Source organism: Hemitrygon akajei, chromosome 4, assembly GCF_048418815.1.
Source record: "Hemitrygon akajei chromosome 4, sHemAka1.3, whole genome shotgun sequence".
Classification (NCBI taxonomy): Eukaryota; Metazoa; Chordata; class Chondrichthyes; order Myliobatiformes; family Dasyatidae; genus Hemitrygon; species Hemitrygon akajei.
This window is the reverse complement of record NC_133127.1, coordinates 158,608,930-158,627,006: the sequence shown is the minus strand read 5'-3', so window position 1 is coordinate 158,627,006 and position 18,077 is coordinate 158,608,930. Positions and strand designations below refer to the sequence as shown.

The following is an 18,077-nucleotide window of genomic DNA, read 5'->3' as shown; positions in this document are numbered from 1 at the left end:
TGATTTTCATTTAGAGATTGTAAATATTCACAGGGCTGAACGTACCACTTCAAGTAACCTGTTTGAAGTTGAGGAAAGGAAGCAAAGCAGCATCAAATCCAAGTTTTGAAATGTGGAAAGTAGTTGTATGTAGATGTCAGTGTTACAATTCAGACTTCTCCTAATATCTATTTTTACAATTGTACTAAGTTCCCATGGAACACTGAGAGTTTTATAAATTGGAAGATGAATCTTTTCTAGCTAGTCAAGTTGCATTTGTAGAGATTCAAAGACATATTTTCAACATTTGTAGGTTTTTTTCACGCAAACACTGTTTCCCATAACAGTTATTGTCAGATCTATTATTTCTAGCGTTTTCTGTTTTTAGTTAAAATTTCCATAGTAATGTACTTAATGTTTTTTGGTTTGCTTTTGAGTTTCTTGATATTAGAGGTATCGCAGAAAAATTAAGAGCATTGATGTGCATTCATTTAAGGACTGTCACTTTACAATTCGAGGAGGACGATTAATGGAGAATGGAGAGTATCAGCTTCCTATTGTAGTACTGATGCTTAGTCTGCCTCATCCAACAAACTCGTCCCCAACACTTCTAACTCCTGGTATGATGGAGAATCTCTTCCATGAAATGGGCCATGCGATGCATTCTATGCTGGGCCGAACCAGATATCAACATGTAACTGGTAAGTAATTTCTATTCAGGATATTAACTATTAATATCCTGCTGTTTTGTTTGTAATACAACATACTAAATATCATAATATTTATGATTATGATATAATGGTGGGGTTTTTCTCATTTCATTTCTGTTTCACATTTGAAAAATTTGAAATAATAAGGCTAGCTTCACTTATAGTATTTTTTTGTACTTCTCAAAGCTTCTTTCCTTTTTGCCTGCTTGTAGAAATCATTTTATTAACTCAAATCTATTATTAGAATTGAAGCATGTTTACTAAAATATTGCACATCTTTCTGCACATTTATATATTTTTTAAACCCCATATGGGTGGCTCCACATTGAGAATTTAATAACTTACAAACAATTTATATTGAAACTGAGAATCCCTACTTGGATCTAAGTGGATATCTTCCATCAGCCCTTTAATGGAGTACATACAATGAATTTTTTTCTTGTAAACACTGTCCTGCTATCTTTATTAGTGGGGCTGGATTTTATATTGATTGATAAATTGACGTGCTTGGGTTTTACCTGTTCAACAGTTGCTATTGTGTGCTTCCTCAGTGTGAGCAATAAGCCTGCCTTTTGCTTGCCTGTTTGAGGGCCCTGGGACACCTGCAATGCACTCAGAATTCTGTTGTAGTTCACCAAATATACAAAATTTTGCTGATTTTCCAAAACTTAGGAATTCTGTCTTCCTAAGCCTGGTGGAAGTCCAGCAGGCCTATTTATTTCAATGGATAGAAATAATTGCCAGCAGAATTGTAATAGAAGAAATTTTCATTTAAATTTTATTAAGTTGATCTGATTTAAGTGTACTTAATTTTTAATTTTTTTCATTAATTTTGCATTTTTGACATATAATTATTTTAATAGAATTTTGAGTAATTTTGAATTTTTTGACAGCTTGATGTTTCTTTGCATTCAAATGCATTCATGCTTAAAGAGGCTGTGTAGCAAGTGACCTCACTGGTTAGTTGGTTTCTGGTTTCTAACTAGAGAATTAGGTCTGTAGGTCTGATCTGAGAAAGTGTGTGTTCCAAGAAGCTGATTGAGCTTGGGCACCTGGCTGGTCAACAGAAAATCCTTCTCTTGTGTTGCATACACAGCTTTGATTGTGATAGCCTTATGGCTGAACTTTTCAACAACCCTGCTGCATATGTTCCAGTAATGATGAAACATCATTTTTTTTAAAAAAAACATAAATTCCATTTTGGTTTTATAGAAGTTGTATGACCTGCTGAATATTTCCAATGTTATTCTTAATTTCATCTGATTCGTTCTTTGGTTTGGTGCCTAAATGATATTTACTGTGAAAGTTTCATTTTTCAGGTACAAGATGTCCTACAGATTTTGCAGAAGTTCCTTCAATTTTAATGGAATATTTTGCGAGTGACTACCGAGTGGTGAAACAGTTTGCAAGACATTACCTGACAGGAGAGGTACAGAAATTGAATAGCGTAACATCAGTTTCATATATAAAGCCATATCTCTTACAAAATAACCGAAATACAGTGTTAAAACAAATAAGAAATCTCATTACCAAAATCAATGATGGAATTACTATTTTCATGTGAACATTTTTCTTGTGAGTGTAGAGTAGGGTAGGATTGTGCTATAATTTGTTTGAGATACATGGTCCCTGTTGAATTAAGGACCAAATACAGAGTAACAAGTAAGATTATCCTAAACATTTGGGAAGTAGTAGGTGTGACTGAAAGGCATGAGTGTTGCAAATCCAGAATGCCTTAACAGTTTTTCACAGGAAGTAAATCTGAGGTTGGAACTTTGTCTTTTATCAAAATCTGTGAAGGTAATTTTATTGTAATAAAATAATCAACATTAAAAAATCTCATGAATTACTGAGAAATATTTAAGCATATTAAAATAAGTACAAGGAAACTTCTTCCTGCTAATGTTGAATTTGTGAAATGAAAGGAGTCTCTGATTATACAGTGGACGTGGGACATATCAGAGTCAGTGACTGCATGACTACAGAAGCGTTTGTTATAACCAAAGTGATGCAGTGCATAGCTTTCCATTCCTAATATCTGCTTGATGAATCTGTGGCATTCTTTGGTTTCTTTCATATGTCAGTGAATGCTAAAAATTACACATTTCTCTGTATTTAAAGCTTCTGTGTTTGTACTTAACTAGCTGTAGATACCTCACTAAGTTGCACATCATCATGAATTTGAAGTATATCACTGTTCATTCATCATCATTGTCTCAATCTTGGAACTCTATCCACTGTCATAATACTTCCACCACAAATGACAGTAATTCAAGATGATGTTTATGATCCCTTCTTGAGGATGGACAATAAAAGCTTGCTTAAATGAATACAAAACCTCACTAAAATTCTATCCTAATATCTTTTATTTATCTGTTTGCATGGAATGATATATTATGAATAACTGAACATGTCTATTTACGATTCTTTTCTACTCTATTATTTGATAATAAACTTAGTATACACATTGTAGGTCACAGGGCTTTTTCCTGTGTACTTTTCTATGGTCTATGTACAATAACTAGCTGCTGTTAGACTGACCATTCAGTATCTGTGTTTTTCTGAAATTTTTCATAATTATGCCTAACTTTAGGGATTTCAATATTGTATGCCTTGTATCAAAATCTGAAAGTAAAAGCAGTTTAAGGCTATGGATTGTAATTCTACAAAACTTGGAATAAAGGTACAGCCTATGTGTTGTCCATGCTAAAAACAAAATCCTTCTTCATAATTTTGAATTTGAAAGATGTCATGTCCAAAAATCTGATATAATTTTCTTCATGTTTTCCTGTCATTAATTGTCTCTTCATTGCATTTCTGATGAGAGAAATTAGAATTACTGTTGTACATGTGTGCAATTAGCACTGGGTTGTGTTAGAAACAGAGTACAAGAATATTGGTTAACAGAAGATCAAAGACTGGCACAACTTCTTTTTAAGCATGCTATTATTTAATTAGTAAAGCACTTGGTAACTACTGTCCAAAGAACCATTATGGTTTTGATTACCTCTGTGATTAACTCAGCCATTTTGTAGATTATAGGAGATTTTAAAAAGTGGGAAGAAGAGAAATATTTATTTCAATATCTTAATATCAACTGCATTAAATGGAAGATTTAGTTATTATCACATTTCTGTTTATGCAAGCTTTATTATGCAAGCTTTATATATGTAGATTGCTGTCAGATTTCCTATATTACAGCAGTTACTCCACTTCAAAAGTACTTCATTGGATGTAAAATACTTCAGGAAAACCTGAAAGGGGTAGTAATGGTGCTTTTATTTTGGAAAGAAAAGCTGTGAGAATATAAACCTTTTATAAGTGCAAAACAGTAACTGCAGTGTTTTTAGCAGGGGAATGTTGATGCTTAAGTTTTCTATTCCTACAGGATTTATTATTTTTGTGGATTTTTGTTATATGAGTATTCATACGTTGGGTTTTTTCTTCACGGAAAGCAGATGTCATTAGCAATGTACTGTCATCCTTGACTGTCCCTACATTGAGAAAGCTGTTAGAAGTCAGCTGTATTGATGGGGTCTAGAACACACATAGGCTGGACCATATAAAAACACCAGATTTCTTTCCTTGAAAAATAATGGTGTGTTGTTTGTTAATATTTATTTTATTGGAAGTTAACTGAGAGAAGACTTGGCTTTCCTGATTACACAACATGATGCAGTCAAAAGAAATAGAAGCATAAGATATTAATATGGGAGATGGAAATATTTTAACAGAATTAAAGAATAAATCTCCCAGGACGTTGTTGTGAATAACTAATGTGCACTTTTTAAATCTTTTCAGCCATTACCTCAGAGTATGGTGTCTCGGCTTTGTGACTCTAAGAAGGTTTGTGCTGCTGCAGACCTTCAACTTCAAGTAAGAAAATACATAATTGTATTATCTAAGATTAAAGGCTTCTAACCTAATCCATTCTGATGATGTGTAACTATTTGATTAACCATTCAGAACCAGCACTAATCCCACATGTAGAACTAAGTTTCTTAACTGAGTGAAGAATTTTATACAATTGCGAGGCACTCAAAGTAGAGAAAGAAAGGCATAGCGAATAAAGACTGCAGAGCAAATAAGTCCTTTGTATAGGCTGTTGTTAGTCCACTGTGATAAATGTATCACAGAATGCTTACAGTACAGAATGAGACAATTTGTTCTGTTCAGATCTGTACCTACTCTATGCAAGAGCAATCTAGCTCCCTCCCATTAAACTCTCAGTTGAGAGACATATCCAGCTCTCTATTGCAGGCCACAATTAAAGATGCTCCATCACTAGCCTACCAGTGCACCCCAGACCCTAACTATCTGCCATTCATAACTTCGAATGATGGAGCAAGAAGTAGGTGGGGTGGCAAGACAAGCAAAAGAGAGCAGCTTTTCTCTATCTAATGTGAATATCCTTCCTATTTTTATATCTAGTCGTGACCTTCACTCCTTTAAAAATAACCCTAGCCTTTTCTGTCCAGCCACACAATTAAAACCCCTTTAAAATTCTCCTTATTATTTAAAAAAAATTTTAAATTACTTCCTCCTTAACTACAATGTGTATTTTTTTTTACCGAAGAATGCGAAGTATCGACTAAGAACCATAGGCATATCTTAGTCTTAAAGAACTTTTGCTCCCCAAATAGATCTTGATCTTTACATAGATGTTTTCTTGCTCTCTCTTAATATGAAGGAAATCTTCAGGATTTTTTCCTTTTTTTTTTGATTCCCCTGTTTGCTTTCTTTTTTTTATTTTCACCCCTGTACTTTCTATACTACCTGCTGCTCTCTTCAGGACTGTGCTTTTGATCAATGAAATGGTTCCATTTTTTTCCCATGCTGTCTTACATTCTCTTTCAATTTCTTCAGTATCTTTTCAGAAACCCATTCTTTTTCATAATGAGGGACAGCATGCTGGTACTTGCAAAGTCAAGGAGTTGGCCTCTCAGCACTTAAGCTTGAGTAAAATTGGCTTTCCTCCAACTGAAAACAATTGCTCCTGATATTCTTCTCTTTCAATTTTTTTTATTAGTTTCTGCGTAGGATACAGAGTACAAGAAGATATAAGTCAGAAGAAAAAAATAAAATAGTACCAAATACAATATATTAAAAATACTGTTACAATCTCAAAGCCCTGTATTCATAAAAATTAAATTCAATCATAATATTGAAATATAATAATTTTGTTATACAGGAAAAAAATCTAAACCCACTACCAAAGTCAGAGCTGTTAGGAAAAGCAAGAAAAAAGGGGGGAAACCCTTATATATAAAAATATATATTATTAGCCACCATCTTTATTTTAGAACAAATCAAAGGCTTTGAAAATGATATTCTTTCAGTGATTTTGATAAATTGGCTGGTTCATGATGATTACTATTTTAGATACAGGTATCCCTGCCCCCCCCCTTTACAAAGGTAGAGCGTTCCTATGAAACCTTTCTTAAGCCAAAATGGCGTAAAGTGAAGAACCATTCATTTTTGTAAAAGCAAAAATCCTCTTTGTAATGCGAAAACAGATTACTAATGTAGGTCTTTTGTAAAAGTGAAGTGACATAAAGTGAACATTCTTAAAGTGGGGGACACCTGTATTCCTTTTTTTCCAGCTCCATTACGTAAAATGAAATCCCAATCTATTTGTAACTTAGGTTTACTATTTGCTAACAAAAATTCATCTGAATACCTCTTAAGAACTTCTCACCTTTTGCTGTATTTTATACTGAATGTACCCTGGTTAAGGTTCTTGAAGTTCTCTATAATTCCTTAACTGTTTTCATACCATCAAAAATGTGCCTACTTTTTGGATCATCTGTCTTACTGGTTGTCTGTTTTACAATTCCTGTGTTATGATTGTCCCATTTTGCTTTTCCGTTCAACTAATTTATCCTCATCTGGCAATCCTTCTTGCATGTCATCCACTTCACTTTGCCTCTTTAACTAACATTGTTAACCATTAAATATTTAATTTGATTCCTCCTCCACCCGCTCCCCCACTCGTCTGCAAATTCTCTAACGCTGCCATTCCTTGCGTGCGTACCCTTTAACTCATCACTAAGCATTGTATAGTGAAGTATAATTATTCTATACAGCTATACTTCATTGTTGTATATCTGCTTGGGTAAGAATGGCTTACCTAAAGGGCTCAAAGTGTTTCGGACTCCAACCTGGTGGCTTTAGTTGACAGTTTGGACATCTAGTTACAAACAGAGGAACTACGGTAATTATAGCTGAAATGCTCCTGACAGCTTTAAAAACCAGTGACACCCAGCTTTGTTTGCTTTATTTGTTAAAGGATCTTGTAATAACTGAATGTTTCTTGATGTGTGATTACATAAGCATTGTATCACACAAAATTAGCCTTTCTGCAACAATTTTAAACACTTTCTTTTAAAATAGATCTTTTATTCAGTCCTGGATCAGATCTACCATGGACAATATCCTCTACCAAAATCAACGACTGAAATATTAAAGGAAACCCAGGAAAAATTTTATGGACTGCCTTATGTACAAAATACGGTAAAATCTTGTAAATATTGAATTATCTGAAATTCAGAATCTATGGGCTAAGTCTGAAATAAAAATGCAGTGATTTTATATGGAATGTATTTATACATTAAAGCATGCATTATCTGCTCTTTGTCAATGCATCAAATTTTTTAGAGGGTAAATTTTACTTGTCCTTAAAATAATAGTATTTTGGCAATCTTTGGAGCGCTTGAATACAACAATATGGTCATTGTGGTTGACTAGAAGAATGGGAAGTAGAAGAATTTTGAGTAGATATTTAAACTTCGGAGTATAATGTAGAGGATAAAAAGTGAAAGAACAGTTAAAAGCAAAAATACTACTCTTAAATCAAGAACTTCCCACCCCTTGAAGTAAACTGCTTATTTAAACTTGGCAAGGTGTTAAAACTTTCTGTGATTGTTCTTTTAAATAGTGAGGCATCATGTTTCAGCTTATTTTCCCTGTTGATCTTTTAACATATTTCAGGAAGCTGTCGATTTCACCTTTGCTGCCCAAGCAAACTGGTTAGCCTTCATAGTGATCCCTGATCCTTGGAGATTGTTTTCTCCCAATAATGCTGCACATATGCAATAATTGCCACTCTTGATGACCAGCACATACCTCACAATCATTAACATTATCTACAATCCTTTACTTTCCCAGGTCCCAATTTCCATCCTTTCTTCTTCCCTGATCTTCATTGTGTTCAGTCCACCTTAAATCTCTCCCTAAATTCTGCATCCCAGGCCTACAGCCTGGAATCTGGAAAACTAGGTATACCATTCTCACACCAGTGCTGCATCTACTCAGGTGTATCTGTGTCTACACTGTGGCCTTCTGTCAGTAAGGAGCCTATAAAGGCCGACTTCTGCACAAAAACTTGCTTTTAAAAAAAAAAATTCTGGATTAATGTACAGGTTTAAGAATTCATGGAGTTCAGGAAAACAGTGAATGCACTCTTCAATGCTTGATAAAATAGGCTGGAAAAAAGCTTCCATCCTTTTTAATTGCAAGACCGATAGGGCCTAGGGGCAATTAACCAGGCATTAAAGTTTGCAAAAGGCTGAATATCCAACCCATTGCATTAGATTCCATTGTGGATGTGGTTCCTGAAACTGAACTTTTCTTTTTAACAGAGAAGTAGGAACCTTTTGTTTAGTCTGGGCTAATTAATATCTTGTAAATAAATGGTAAAATCGCTAATGTTCTCAAATATTGCAGCTAAGAGTTCTTAATTCTGTAAACCTCTGACTTTGTTGTACCAGTGATCAACTTGATTGATCCAAAGGGGAGGTAAGAACCGAATGAAGTACAGGCTATTCAGTCCTCTATGTTGTACTGATCTTGATGCCAATTTATACTAAATGTCCTGTGTATCATCAATATCTCTCCATCTCTTTCATATTCATGTAAATCCTCTTAAATTCTGTCAAGCTGCATGCTTCCACTCTGACCCCTGGTAATGTATTTCAGAAACTTAACTACATTTAAAAAAAATCTTGCCACTCACATCAATTTTATCATTACCCCTTCTAAACTTAAAAATGTGTCCTCTGGTGTTTGACATTTCTACACTGGGAAAAGATTCTGACTCTGCCCTATCTATGCCTCTCATAATTTTAGAAATCTCTGTCATGTCTTCCCTGAGCCTTTGACAATCTAGGGAGACAAACCTGAGTTTGTCTAACCTTTGTATCTAGTATCTTTTATGCAGGCAGCATTCTGGTAAATACTGCACCCCCTCCACAGTCTCTGCATCTTTCCTACAAAGGGGTGACCAGAATTGAATGCAATACCCCAGATGTAGCCTGACTAAAGTTTAATATAGCTACAGGTGATAATTAATTTCCTGTTGTATGTATTTATTCTACAACATTGAATAAATATTGGGAAAGGAAAAGAAATACAGAATGGAAGTAGTCTTGGAATTGAACTTTTAAATAAGTTTTAAACTCCCTGAAAGCTGTGCTAGCCCTTTTATTCTTGCAATATTTTCAAAGCTTAAGTATTAAAGTATTGTATTTACAAATATTCTAACATTATTCTCTTGTTAGGTTAAGCTTTTCTTGTTTTTTTGTGTAATTTTAATGCTGAGGATTAATTGGTACTGTTTCTGGATGGGAAAAGTGAAACTTTATTTTTGCTCAGATTCAATTAGTCTAGTTCTCTTTGCTCAATCAATGAACTGTTAACTTTGGGATTTTGAGGAAAGTCAATGACTCGAAGCTTTAGTAGCTTCCCTTTCACTAATGTAACAAACTGCATTAATGTATGTTTTCCCTGTTCTACCTTTTTGAGTATTATGTCCATTTTCAGTGTTTGTGCAAAAGAATCTTTAAAGGTAATTAATATATGCCTACCTTTTATTATATTAATTACTCAATACACTTAATTCCTCAATTTTATTCTTTGTCCTAGAAATAACTAGTTTTATTTTCTATCATTACAGTTTATAAACTTCTTTGGGTCATAGCAAGGTAATTCAATTCTTGAGTTGATCATTTCAGATTATCAGATTTCCCCCCTTAACAGATGATTTGTAAACAAGTCAGTATTTTGTTTACCAGGTTATTGATTTGACTATGTGCTGACAATGAATTCCTATGATAATGCTTGATAGGAATATCAACAGTGATAGCTGGTTCTCTGATGTCCATAAAAAAGGTTATCTACCATCTCTCACAAAGAGGTTTTGTGTGTGAATTGAGCTCTATACAACACAGTTGTATCAATGTTATTGGGGAAACATGATAAGCATTAATGAGTATAATTCTTATCCCATAATATTTTATGAAGCCTTGACAAGACTGAAAACGTTAAAAAATGAATGCTACAGGATGTATCCATTTCTATGATGGAAGAATTCATTAATAAGCACATCAGCTCATAAATTTGGGATGGCAAAGAAAGAATCCAAATTTAAAATTTCCGAGCAAAGACTGCATGAAACCAAGAGCTTAGTGGAAAGTGCTTTAAGGTAGTGGCAGATCTGTTCTCAGGAAGAATGATAAAGAAGCTTGTGCTCATACCTGAAATTTTAATAGGGCAAAATTAGGATTGCATTTGATATAGCCATACCTTATGTTGCCCCTCAGCAAAGGCTTTTTCAATTGTTTCTGCCTGGCTTTGAATGTCAGAGACATTTAAGAATAGTTGAAATAGATTCAAACAATGAAAAATATATTTTTAAGCATGATTAGTTTTATTTGAAAGCATATTTAACTACTATAAATAAAAACATTGATACCAATTTTTAATTCAGAAATATTTTTTCCTTGCCATCAAAGTAGATGAATGTATTCATGGCTAATGTATAGTTGAGGGACCAAATACAATTTGCCCCTCAGTTCTGCATAGCTGAGGTCTGATAATGGGCAAAGAGCCCAATGACCACACAGGAGTGTGGACGTGTTGTCATTTGACATCCAGCAAATTTCTGACTTTGTGGGGTTATCTGCAGGTGTAAAACTTAGGAACCTACTAACCAAATAGTGCTGCTAGGTAGTGATTCTCTTTGTGCTTCTCATCAGCCAGCATTTCAAAGTTCAAAGTAAATTTATTTTCAAAGTACGTATATGTCATCAATTACTACCCTGAGATTCATTCTTCTAGGCATTCACAGGAAAACAAATGCATTAGAATCAATAATAAACTGCACACAAAGACTGACAAACTATGCAAATTAAAAAATAAGTACTGTAAATAAATAATACTGAGAACATGACGTGTAGAGTCCTTGACAGTGAGTCCATAGTTTGTGGAATTCATTGTTACTGCCTTAGAGGACATCTTGGTTGGCTTGGACAAGTTGCTCCAAATGGCCTGTTTCCATGCTGTATAACTCTATGACTCTACCTTACAAATGTTCTCTAAAATATTTTCTTATCTTAAATTTATTCATGCATGTGTAGATTACATGGGGAAAGCTGTTAATTACACTTGATCATTTCAGGCCAGGGTTTAGATTTCTGCATTATGGGCTTTTCTCTTCTGCACTACTTTAAAGCTGCCTTTATTGTTTGCTTTGTGCGTGGAATGGGTTGTCAGCGGCAGTGGTGGAGGCGGATACAATAGGGTCTTTTAAGAGACTCCTGGATAGGTACATGGTACTTAGAAAAATAGAGGTCTATGGGTAAGCCTAGGTAGTTCTAAAAGTAAAGGATATGTTCAGTACAGCTTTGTGGCCTGAAGAGCCTGTGTTGTGCTGTTGGCTTTCTAGGTTTTTATGTTTTTCTATTTCCCATGTATATAAGCATGATACATGGATCTCTCGAAACTATTGCTCTTACATTGAAAATGAAACTGTATCATAATATGTGGCTTTCTAATAAATGAAGTATGAACTAGGTTTCACTCACTTATTTTACAGTTTTTCTGTACTTTATTTATGTAAGGTATACCTGTAGGATTAAAGAGATTACAAGATAGATCTCAGAAAGCGGGATTTAGCAGACAGTTTTTGGTAGTTGATTTTATGGAGGTCCCTACTAGATTGAATGTGATGCTGGATATCTGATTAGGGAATGAGACAGGGCAATGTCTTAAATATGTGTAGGCAAACACTTTGGATCTAGTGATCATAATTCTTTTAGTTTCAAGTTATGGAGAAGGATAGGACTGGTCTTTGGGCTAAGATTCTAAATTGGAGAAAGGCTAATTTTGATGGCATTAGAAAGGATCTGGCAGGTGTGGATTGGGATATGTTGTTCTCTGGCAAAGGTGTACAGGTAAGTGGGAGGTCTTTCAAAGTGAAATATTGAGAGTGCAGAATTTCTACAGTATGTTTCTTGTAGAATAAAAGGCAAGAATAACAGGTTTAGGAAACCTTGACTGTCAAGGGACATTGAGGCTCTGGTAAAGGAGAAGAGGGTGCATAGCAGGAATAGGCAGCAAAGAACAAATGAGGTGCTTAAAGAATATAAGAAATGCAAAAGAACACTTAAGAGGGAAATCAGGAGGGCTAAAAGAAGGCTTGAGGTTGCTCTGGCAGACAAGGTAAAGGAGAATCCCAGGAGCTTTTACAGGTATATTGAAAGGAAAAAGATAGCGAGGGACAAAATTGGTCCACTATCTGTGCATGGAGCTAAAAGAGATGGGGGAGGTCTTAAGTGGATTGTTTTTGCATCTGTATTTACTTGGGAGATGGACACAAGAATCCATGGAACTCAGGCAAAATAGCAGTGAAGTCATGGACCATGCCCAGATTAGAGAAGTGGAGGTTCTTGCTGACTTGAGGTAAATTAGGATGGTTAAGTCCCCAAGACCTGACAAGATGTCCCTTCAAACATGGCAGGCTATGGCAAAAATTGCAGGGGTCCTAGCAGAAGTATTTAAGATGTCCTTAGCCACAGGTCTGATGCCAGATGACTGGAGGATAGTTAATGATGTTCCATTGTTCAAGAAAGGCACTTAGGAATAAGATGGGAAATTGTAGGCTGATGAGCCAGATGTTAGTGGTTAAATTATTGGGAGGTATTCTGAGGGACAGGGCATATAATAATAATAATTGGATAGACAGGACCTGATTCGGGAATAGCTTTATGCATGGTGGGTCACGTCTAACCAATCTTGTATAGTTTTCTGGAGGTGATTACTGAGAAAGTTAATGAAGGAAAAGCAGCTGACCTTGTCAACGTGAACTTTAGCAAAGTCTTTGTCAAAGTCCCACATGGCAGGCTGGTTCAGGATGAAGTAGTAAACTGAATTTGACATTGGCTTTGCAAGAGAAGCCAGAGAGTAGTGGTAGATGGTTGCCTTTGACTGTGACTAGTGGTGTGCCGCAGGAATTGGTGCTGGGTCTGTTGTTGTTTGTCATCGATATCAATGATGAGGTTAGTAATGTGGTAAAATGGTTCAGCAAATTTGCAGATGACACCAAGATTGGGGATGTAGTGGACAGCAAGGAACACTATCAAAGCTTGCAGTGCGATCTGGGCCAGCTGGAAAAATGAGCTGAAAATGGCAGGTGAAATTTAATGCAGACAAATGTGAGGTAGAAAGACAATGGAAGACTTGCACAGTGAATGGTAGGACAAAGGGATCTAGAAATGTAACTCCATATTTCCTTGAAAGTGGTGTCACAGTTAGATAGGTTCATAAAGAGAGCTTTTGGCACATTGGTCTTCATAAATAAGAGTTTTGAGTACAGGAGTTGAGATATGTGAGATTTTGAAGTTGTATAAGATGTTGGTGAGGTCAATAAAATGAGAAAGTATAAAGAAAATACACAAGGCAGTTAAAACATTATAACACAGTACAGGCTCTTTGCCCCACAATGATGTGCCGACCTTTTAACCTACTCTGAGATCAATCTAACCCTTCCCTCCCTACATAGCCTTCCATTTATCTTTCATATGCTTGCTTATCTAAGAGTTTCTTAAATGCCCCTAATGTACAGGCCTCTACCACTACTCTTGGCAGAACGTTCCATGCAGTTACCACTCTGTGTAAAGAACTTAACCTGTAATACTTTTCTGTAATTATCTTAAAAGAATTAGCCATTTATGCCCTGGGGAAAAAAGTCCCTGGTTATCCACTCGATCTGTGCCTCTTGTTGTCTTGAGTAAAGATTGTACAGGTTAGGGTTTTATTCCTGGAGTGTGGGGAAATGAGAGGATAGTTGATAGCTAACCAAATTATGAGGATAATACTGTAGATAGATGCTAGCTGGTGGCGTAGTGGCATCAGCACTGGACTTTAGGGCGGAAGGTCCCAAGTTCAAATCCAGCCGGTTCCCGTGCACGCTTTCTTTTCCATCCATGCTGGGTTGAGCGCCGAGCTAGCAATTTGACCTCTTAAAAAAGAAATTGCCTGTTACAGAAAAATCAACAGCAAAAAGTTGATGGCCTATGCTCTCTCGAGAGTTGAAAGGCAATTTCTCTTCTTCTCTTCACTGTAGATAGGCTAAATGCAAACAGGTTTTTTTGCACTAAGGTAGGGTAAGACTAGAACCAGAGGTCATAGTTTAAGGCTGAAAGGTAAAATATTTAAGGGGAATCGGAGGGAGAATTTCTTCACTCAGGATGGCGAGTGCAGAATGAGTTGATAGCGGAAGTAATGGATTCAGGTTCAATTGCAGCATTTAAGAGAAATTTGGATAAGTATATAAATGGGAGGATATGGAGGGCTATAGTGCGGGTCGATGGGACTAAACAGAATAACAATTCGGCATGGAATAGATGGGCTGAAGGGCCTTTTTCTGAGCTGTAGTGCTCTGTGACTCTAAATTTTGATATTTAAGGGTAATTTCAATTGTTTAGCTGTTGATTACTTTTTGTAATTACCTTGTTGCTGTAGTCAGGATATTGATGGGGCGCTTATTATTTTCTCTGGAGCTTCTAGCTGCTGCTTGTTGTTAATAGAGGTGCAGTAAATTGGCTGGTTGGGCGTCAAGGGAAGGCTAAATAAGGTCATTCACTTAACACTTTGGACTGAGGCAACTTGCAATCACTGCAGCCATGCCTTGTACTTTCAATTACTAAGTCCATATTAGTTGTGAGTTAGCATATCCTGAATCCTAGCTTATTTGTACCAATACAGTGACAACACTGCCATCTATCTGATAAAAGTAAACTTATAAGCCTAACCAAAATTGAGACTGGATATATTTAAACCTTCACTTTCCATTAGTTACATGATTGTCCAGCAGATGCTGCTGCTACAACACATATGCTAGGATGGATGGTCTCCGTCTCATCTTTCACCCTTAAAATATATTTTCTGCAGGTTAGTGTATTCATATCTCCAGAAATAGAAAATAGTACAGTATGGAAACAAACCATTTAATCCACTGTGTCTGTGCTGATCATGATGTCAATCAAAATTAATTCCATCTGCCTGCACATGGTCTGTATCTCTCCAGTCGCTGCCTGTTCATGTGCGTGACTAAGTGCCTCTTAAATGATACTATTATACCTGCTTCCAATACTTCCCCTAGCAGCGTGTTCTAGACAACTACCACTTTCAGTGTAAAAACAAAACTCATCTTGTAAATCTTCTTTAAACTTTACCACTCTCATCTTAAAGCTATGATCTCTAGTACTTGACATTTCTACCCTGGGAAAAAGACTGACTATCTACCCTATCTGTACCTCTCATAATTGTATATACATCTAATAGGTTGCATCTCAACCTCAAATGCTCCAGAGAAAACAATCCAAGGCGTCCAACCTCTGCTCATAGCTAATGCTGTCTAATCCAGGCAGCATCCTAGTGAACTCTTCTGGCCTCTTTCCAAAGCCTCCTCATTCTTCCTGTGATGCACCGGGCAGAGCTGGACATGACATTTCTGATGAAGCCTAACCAAAACTTTATTCAGCTGCAACATGACTTCCCAACTTTTATACTCAGCACCCCAATGGGTAATGCTGTATGCCTTCTTTACTGCCCTATCTACTTGTGTTGTCACTTTCAGGGAGCAATAGACTTGCACCTCTGTACTTCATTTCTTCTAAGGGCTCTGTCATTTACTGTATCCTTTTGCCTTACATTTGACCTCCCAAAGTACAAAGCCTCACATTGATTTCTCTGCTCACTTTTCCAATTGGCTTATGTTGTGCTGAATTATTTAACAACCTTCCTCACTATCCACAATTCTGTTTATTTTTGTGCCATCTGCAAACTTGCTAATCAGTTCACTTACTTTTTCATCAGATTATTTTATATTTCACAAACAACAGAGGTCCTAACACTGATCCTTTCAGAGCACCACTGGCACAGATCTCTAGTCAGAATAACACCCCTCCAACACCACCCTCTGACTTCTTTCATCAAGCTAAATTTGAATACAACCAACCAAATCTCTATTGATACTATGTCCCTAAATCTTCTGCATCAGTTTATCATGAGGAACCTTGTCATACGCTTTATGAAATACATGCAGACAACATCTGCTGCCATACCCTCATCAAAATAACTCAGTCATTATGTTAAGATTTGACTTCTCTTGTACAAAGCTGCACAGACTATTCCTATTAAGGCTAGGCTTTTCCAGATGTGTGTCAATCCTACCCCTAAGAATCTTCATTAATCACTTTTGCCCATTTTCTCTGGCTCTAGGCATAATTTCCTTCATTTGTCTTTGAGTGATCTTTCCCTCTCCCAAGTGACCCTCCTGCTTTAATGTATGTATAAAATACCTTGGGAATCTCTTAAATCCTATGTGTCAGTAACATTTCATGGATCCTCTTAGCCCTACTGATTCCCTGTTTAAGTTTTCCTGATTCTTTTTATTCGTCAAGGGTCATGTCCAACTTCAAGTTCCTAAACCTTATATTTCTGTCCTTTTTTTTGACAAAATGTACAACATCTCTTGTCATCCAAGGTTTCTGAACCTTGCATCCCTGTCTTTCTTCCTTGCAGGGAATTTTGATTCTGAATTCTAACCAGCTGGCATTTAAATGAATCCTGTGTCAATGAGGACCTATCCCAATAACAATATCCTCTAATCTTCTCTCCTAAGCTCCTGCCCAATGCTATTATATTTATGCCCTCTTCAATTTACCATTTTGCTGTACGGTCCAGTGTTATCCCTATCCATAACCATCTAAAAAGCTACAGAATGCACACCTTGGAGACCATAGGTTCCTCAAGGCTGCCATGTAAGCTGATAGGGTTGTTAAAGAAGGCATATGGTGTGTTGGCCTTCATTCATTGGGGGATTGAGTAGAGAAATGTTACAGATCTATTAAACCCTGGTTAGACTACACTTGGAATATTGTATTCAGTTCCGGTCACCTCATTATAGGAAGGATGTAGAAGCTTTAGAGAAGGTGCCAAGGTGATTTACCAGGATGCTGCTTGGATTAGAGAGCATGTTTTATAAGGATAGGTTGAGCAGTCTGGGGCTTTTCTCTTTGGAGTGAAGAAGGATGAAAGCTGACTTGATAGAGGTGTACAAGATGATCAGAGGCATGGATAGCCTTGTGCCCAATGCAGAAATGATTAATTTTAAGGTGATTGGATGAAAATGTAGGGGGGATGTCAGAGGTAAGGATTTTACACAGAGAGTGGTGGGTACATGGAGCATGCTGCCAGGGGCTGTTGATAGAGACAGGTGCATTGGGGACATTTTAGAAGCTCTTAGATAGGCACACAAATGATAGAAAAATGGAGAGCTATGTCGGAGTGAAGAGTTAGATTGCTATTAGAGTAAGTTAAAAGGTTGGCACGACATTGTGGGCCAAAGGGCATGTGTGTGCTCTAATGTTCTATGTTCTAGAGTACTTCATCTACCTTCTGGGAATTACAGGGCTAGAGGAACTTGCATGTTAAAGAGAAAGTGTAGTGTGTTTCAGGAGAGCATGAATGTGAATTTTAAAATGGAGGGTTGCTTATGCAGGACATAATGCAATTCAGAATGTATGGGGATGATGGGTGAACAGGATAGTGTAAGGTACAGTGTAGGCTTGAAGTTCATGATGCTAGAATAAAATAAGCTAGTGAAAATTCATTGGAATAATTAACTCTAGATCAATCATAAGTCAGATGTTTTATGTGGTAAGTGAACTAAAATGTGATTGTAGTAAAATGTGATTGAAACTTGTATTGGATTTATTTAAGTAAGAAATCAGATTATTTGATTGTTATGTAATTGTTGTTTGTGAGATCTTTGTAAATTAGTTAACATTTCCCACTTGAGAATAATGACTAAAATTCACAATATTGATTGCAGAATACTTTGAAAAAGATTGATAGTATGAAAGGAGTACAGTGAGGTAGAGGTACAGTGATTAAGCGATAATAATGCATTTTGGTGAGCATTGCTATGGAAAACAATGGTACAATTTTATATAACGATTAAAAATTATTTGATGGTAGTCTGAACCCATGATATTAAATCTGAATAAAGCAAAGGCAGGAAGCCCAATTTGGCTGAGTAGATTA

General features: G+C 36.2%; 1 protein-coding gene across 2 annotated transcripts in view; it reads left to right on the top strand.

The window, feature by feature from the left end:
• LOC140726841 (mitochondrial intermediate peptidase-like) overlaps window positions 1–18,077 on the top strand; it is an 82,032-nt gene that overhangs the window by 36,306 nt on the left and 27,649 nt on the right. For both annotated transcript variants that reach the window (XM_073043733.1, XM_073043734.1), the window contains 4 exons: window positions 476–680; window positions 2,009–2,118; window positions 4,491–4,565; window positions 7,083–7,202. In XM_073043733.1, coding sequence (XP_072899834.1) covers window positions 476–680; window positions 2,009–2,118; window positions 4,491–4,565; window positions 7,083–7,202 — 510 coding nt within the window. The remainder of the gene's footprint in view (window positions 1–475; window positions 681–2,008; window positions 2,119–4,490; window positions 4,566–7,082; window positions 7,203–18,077) is intronic.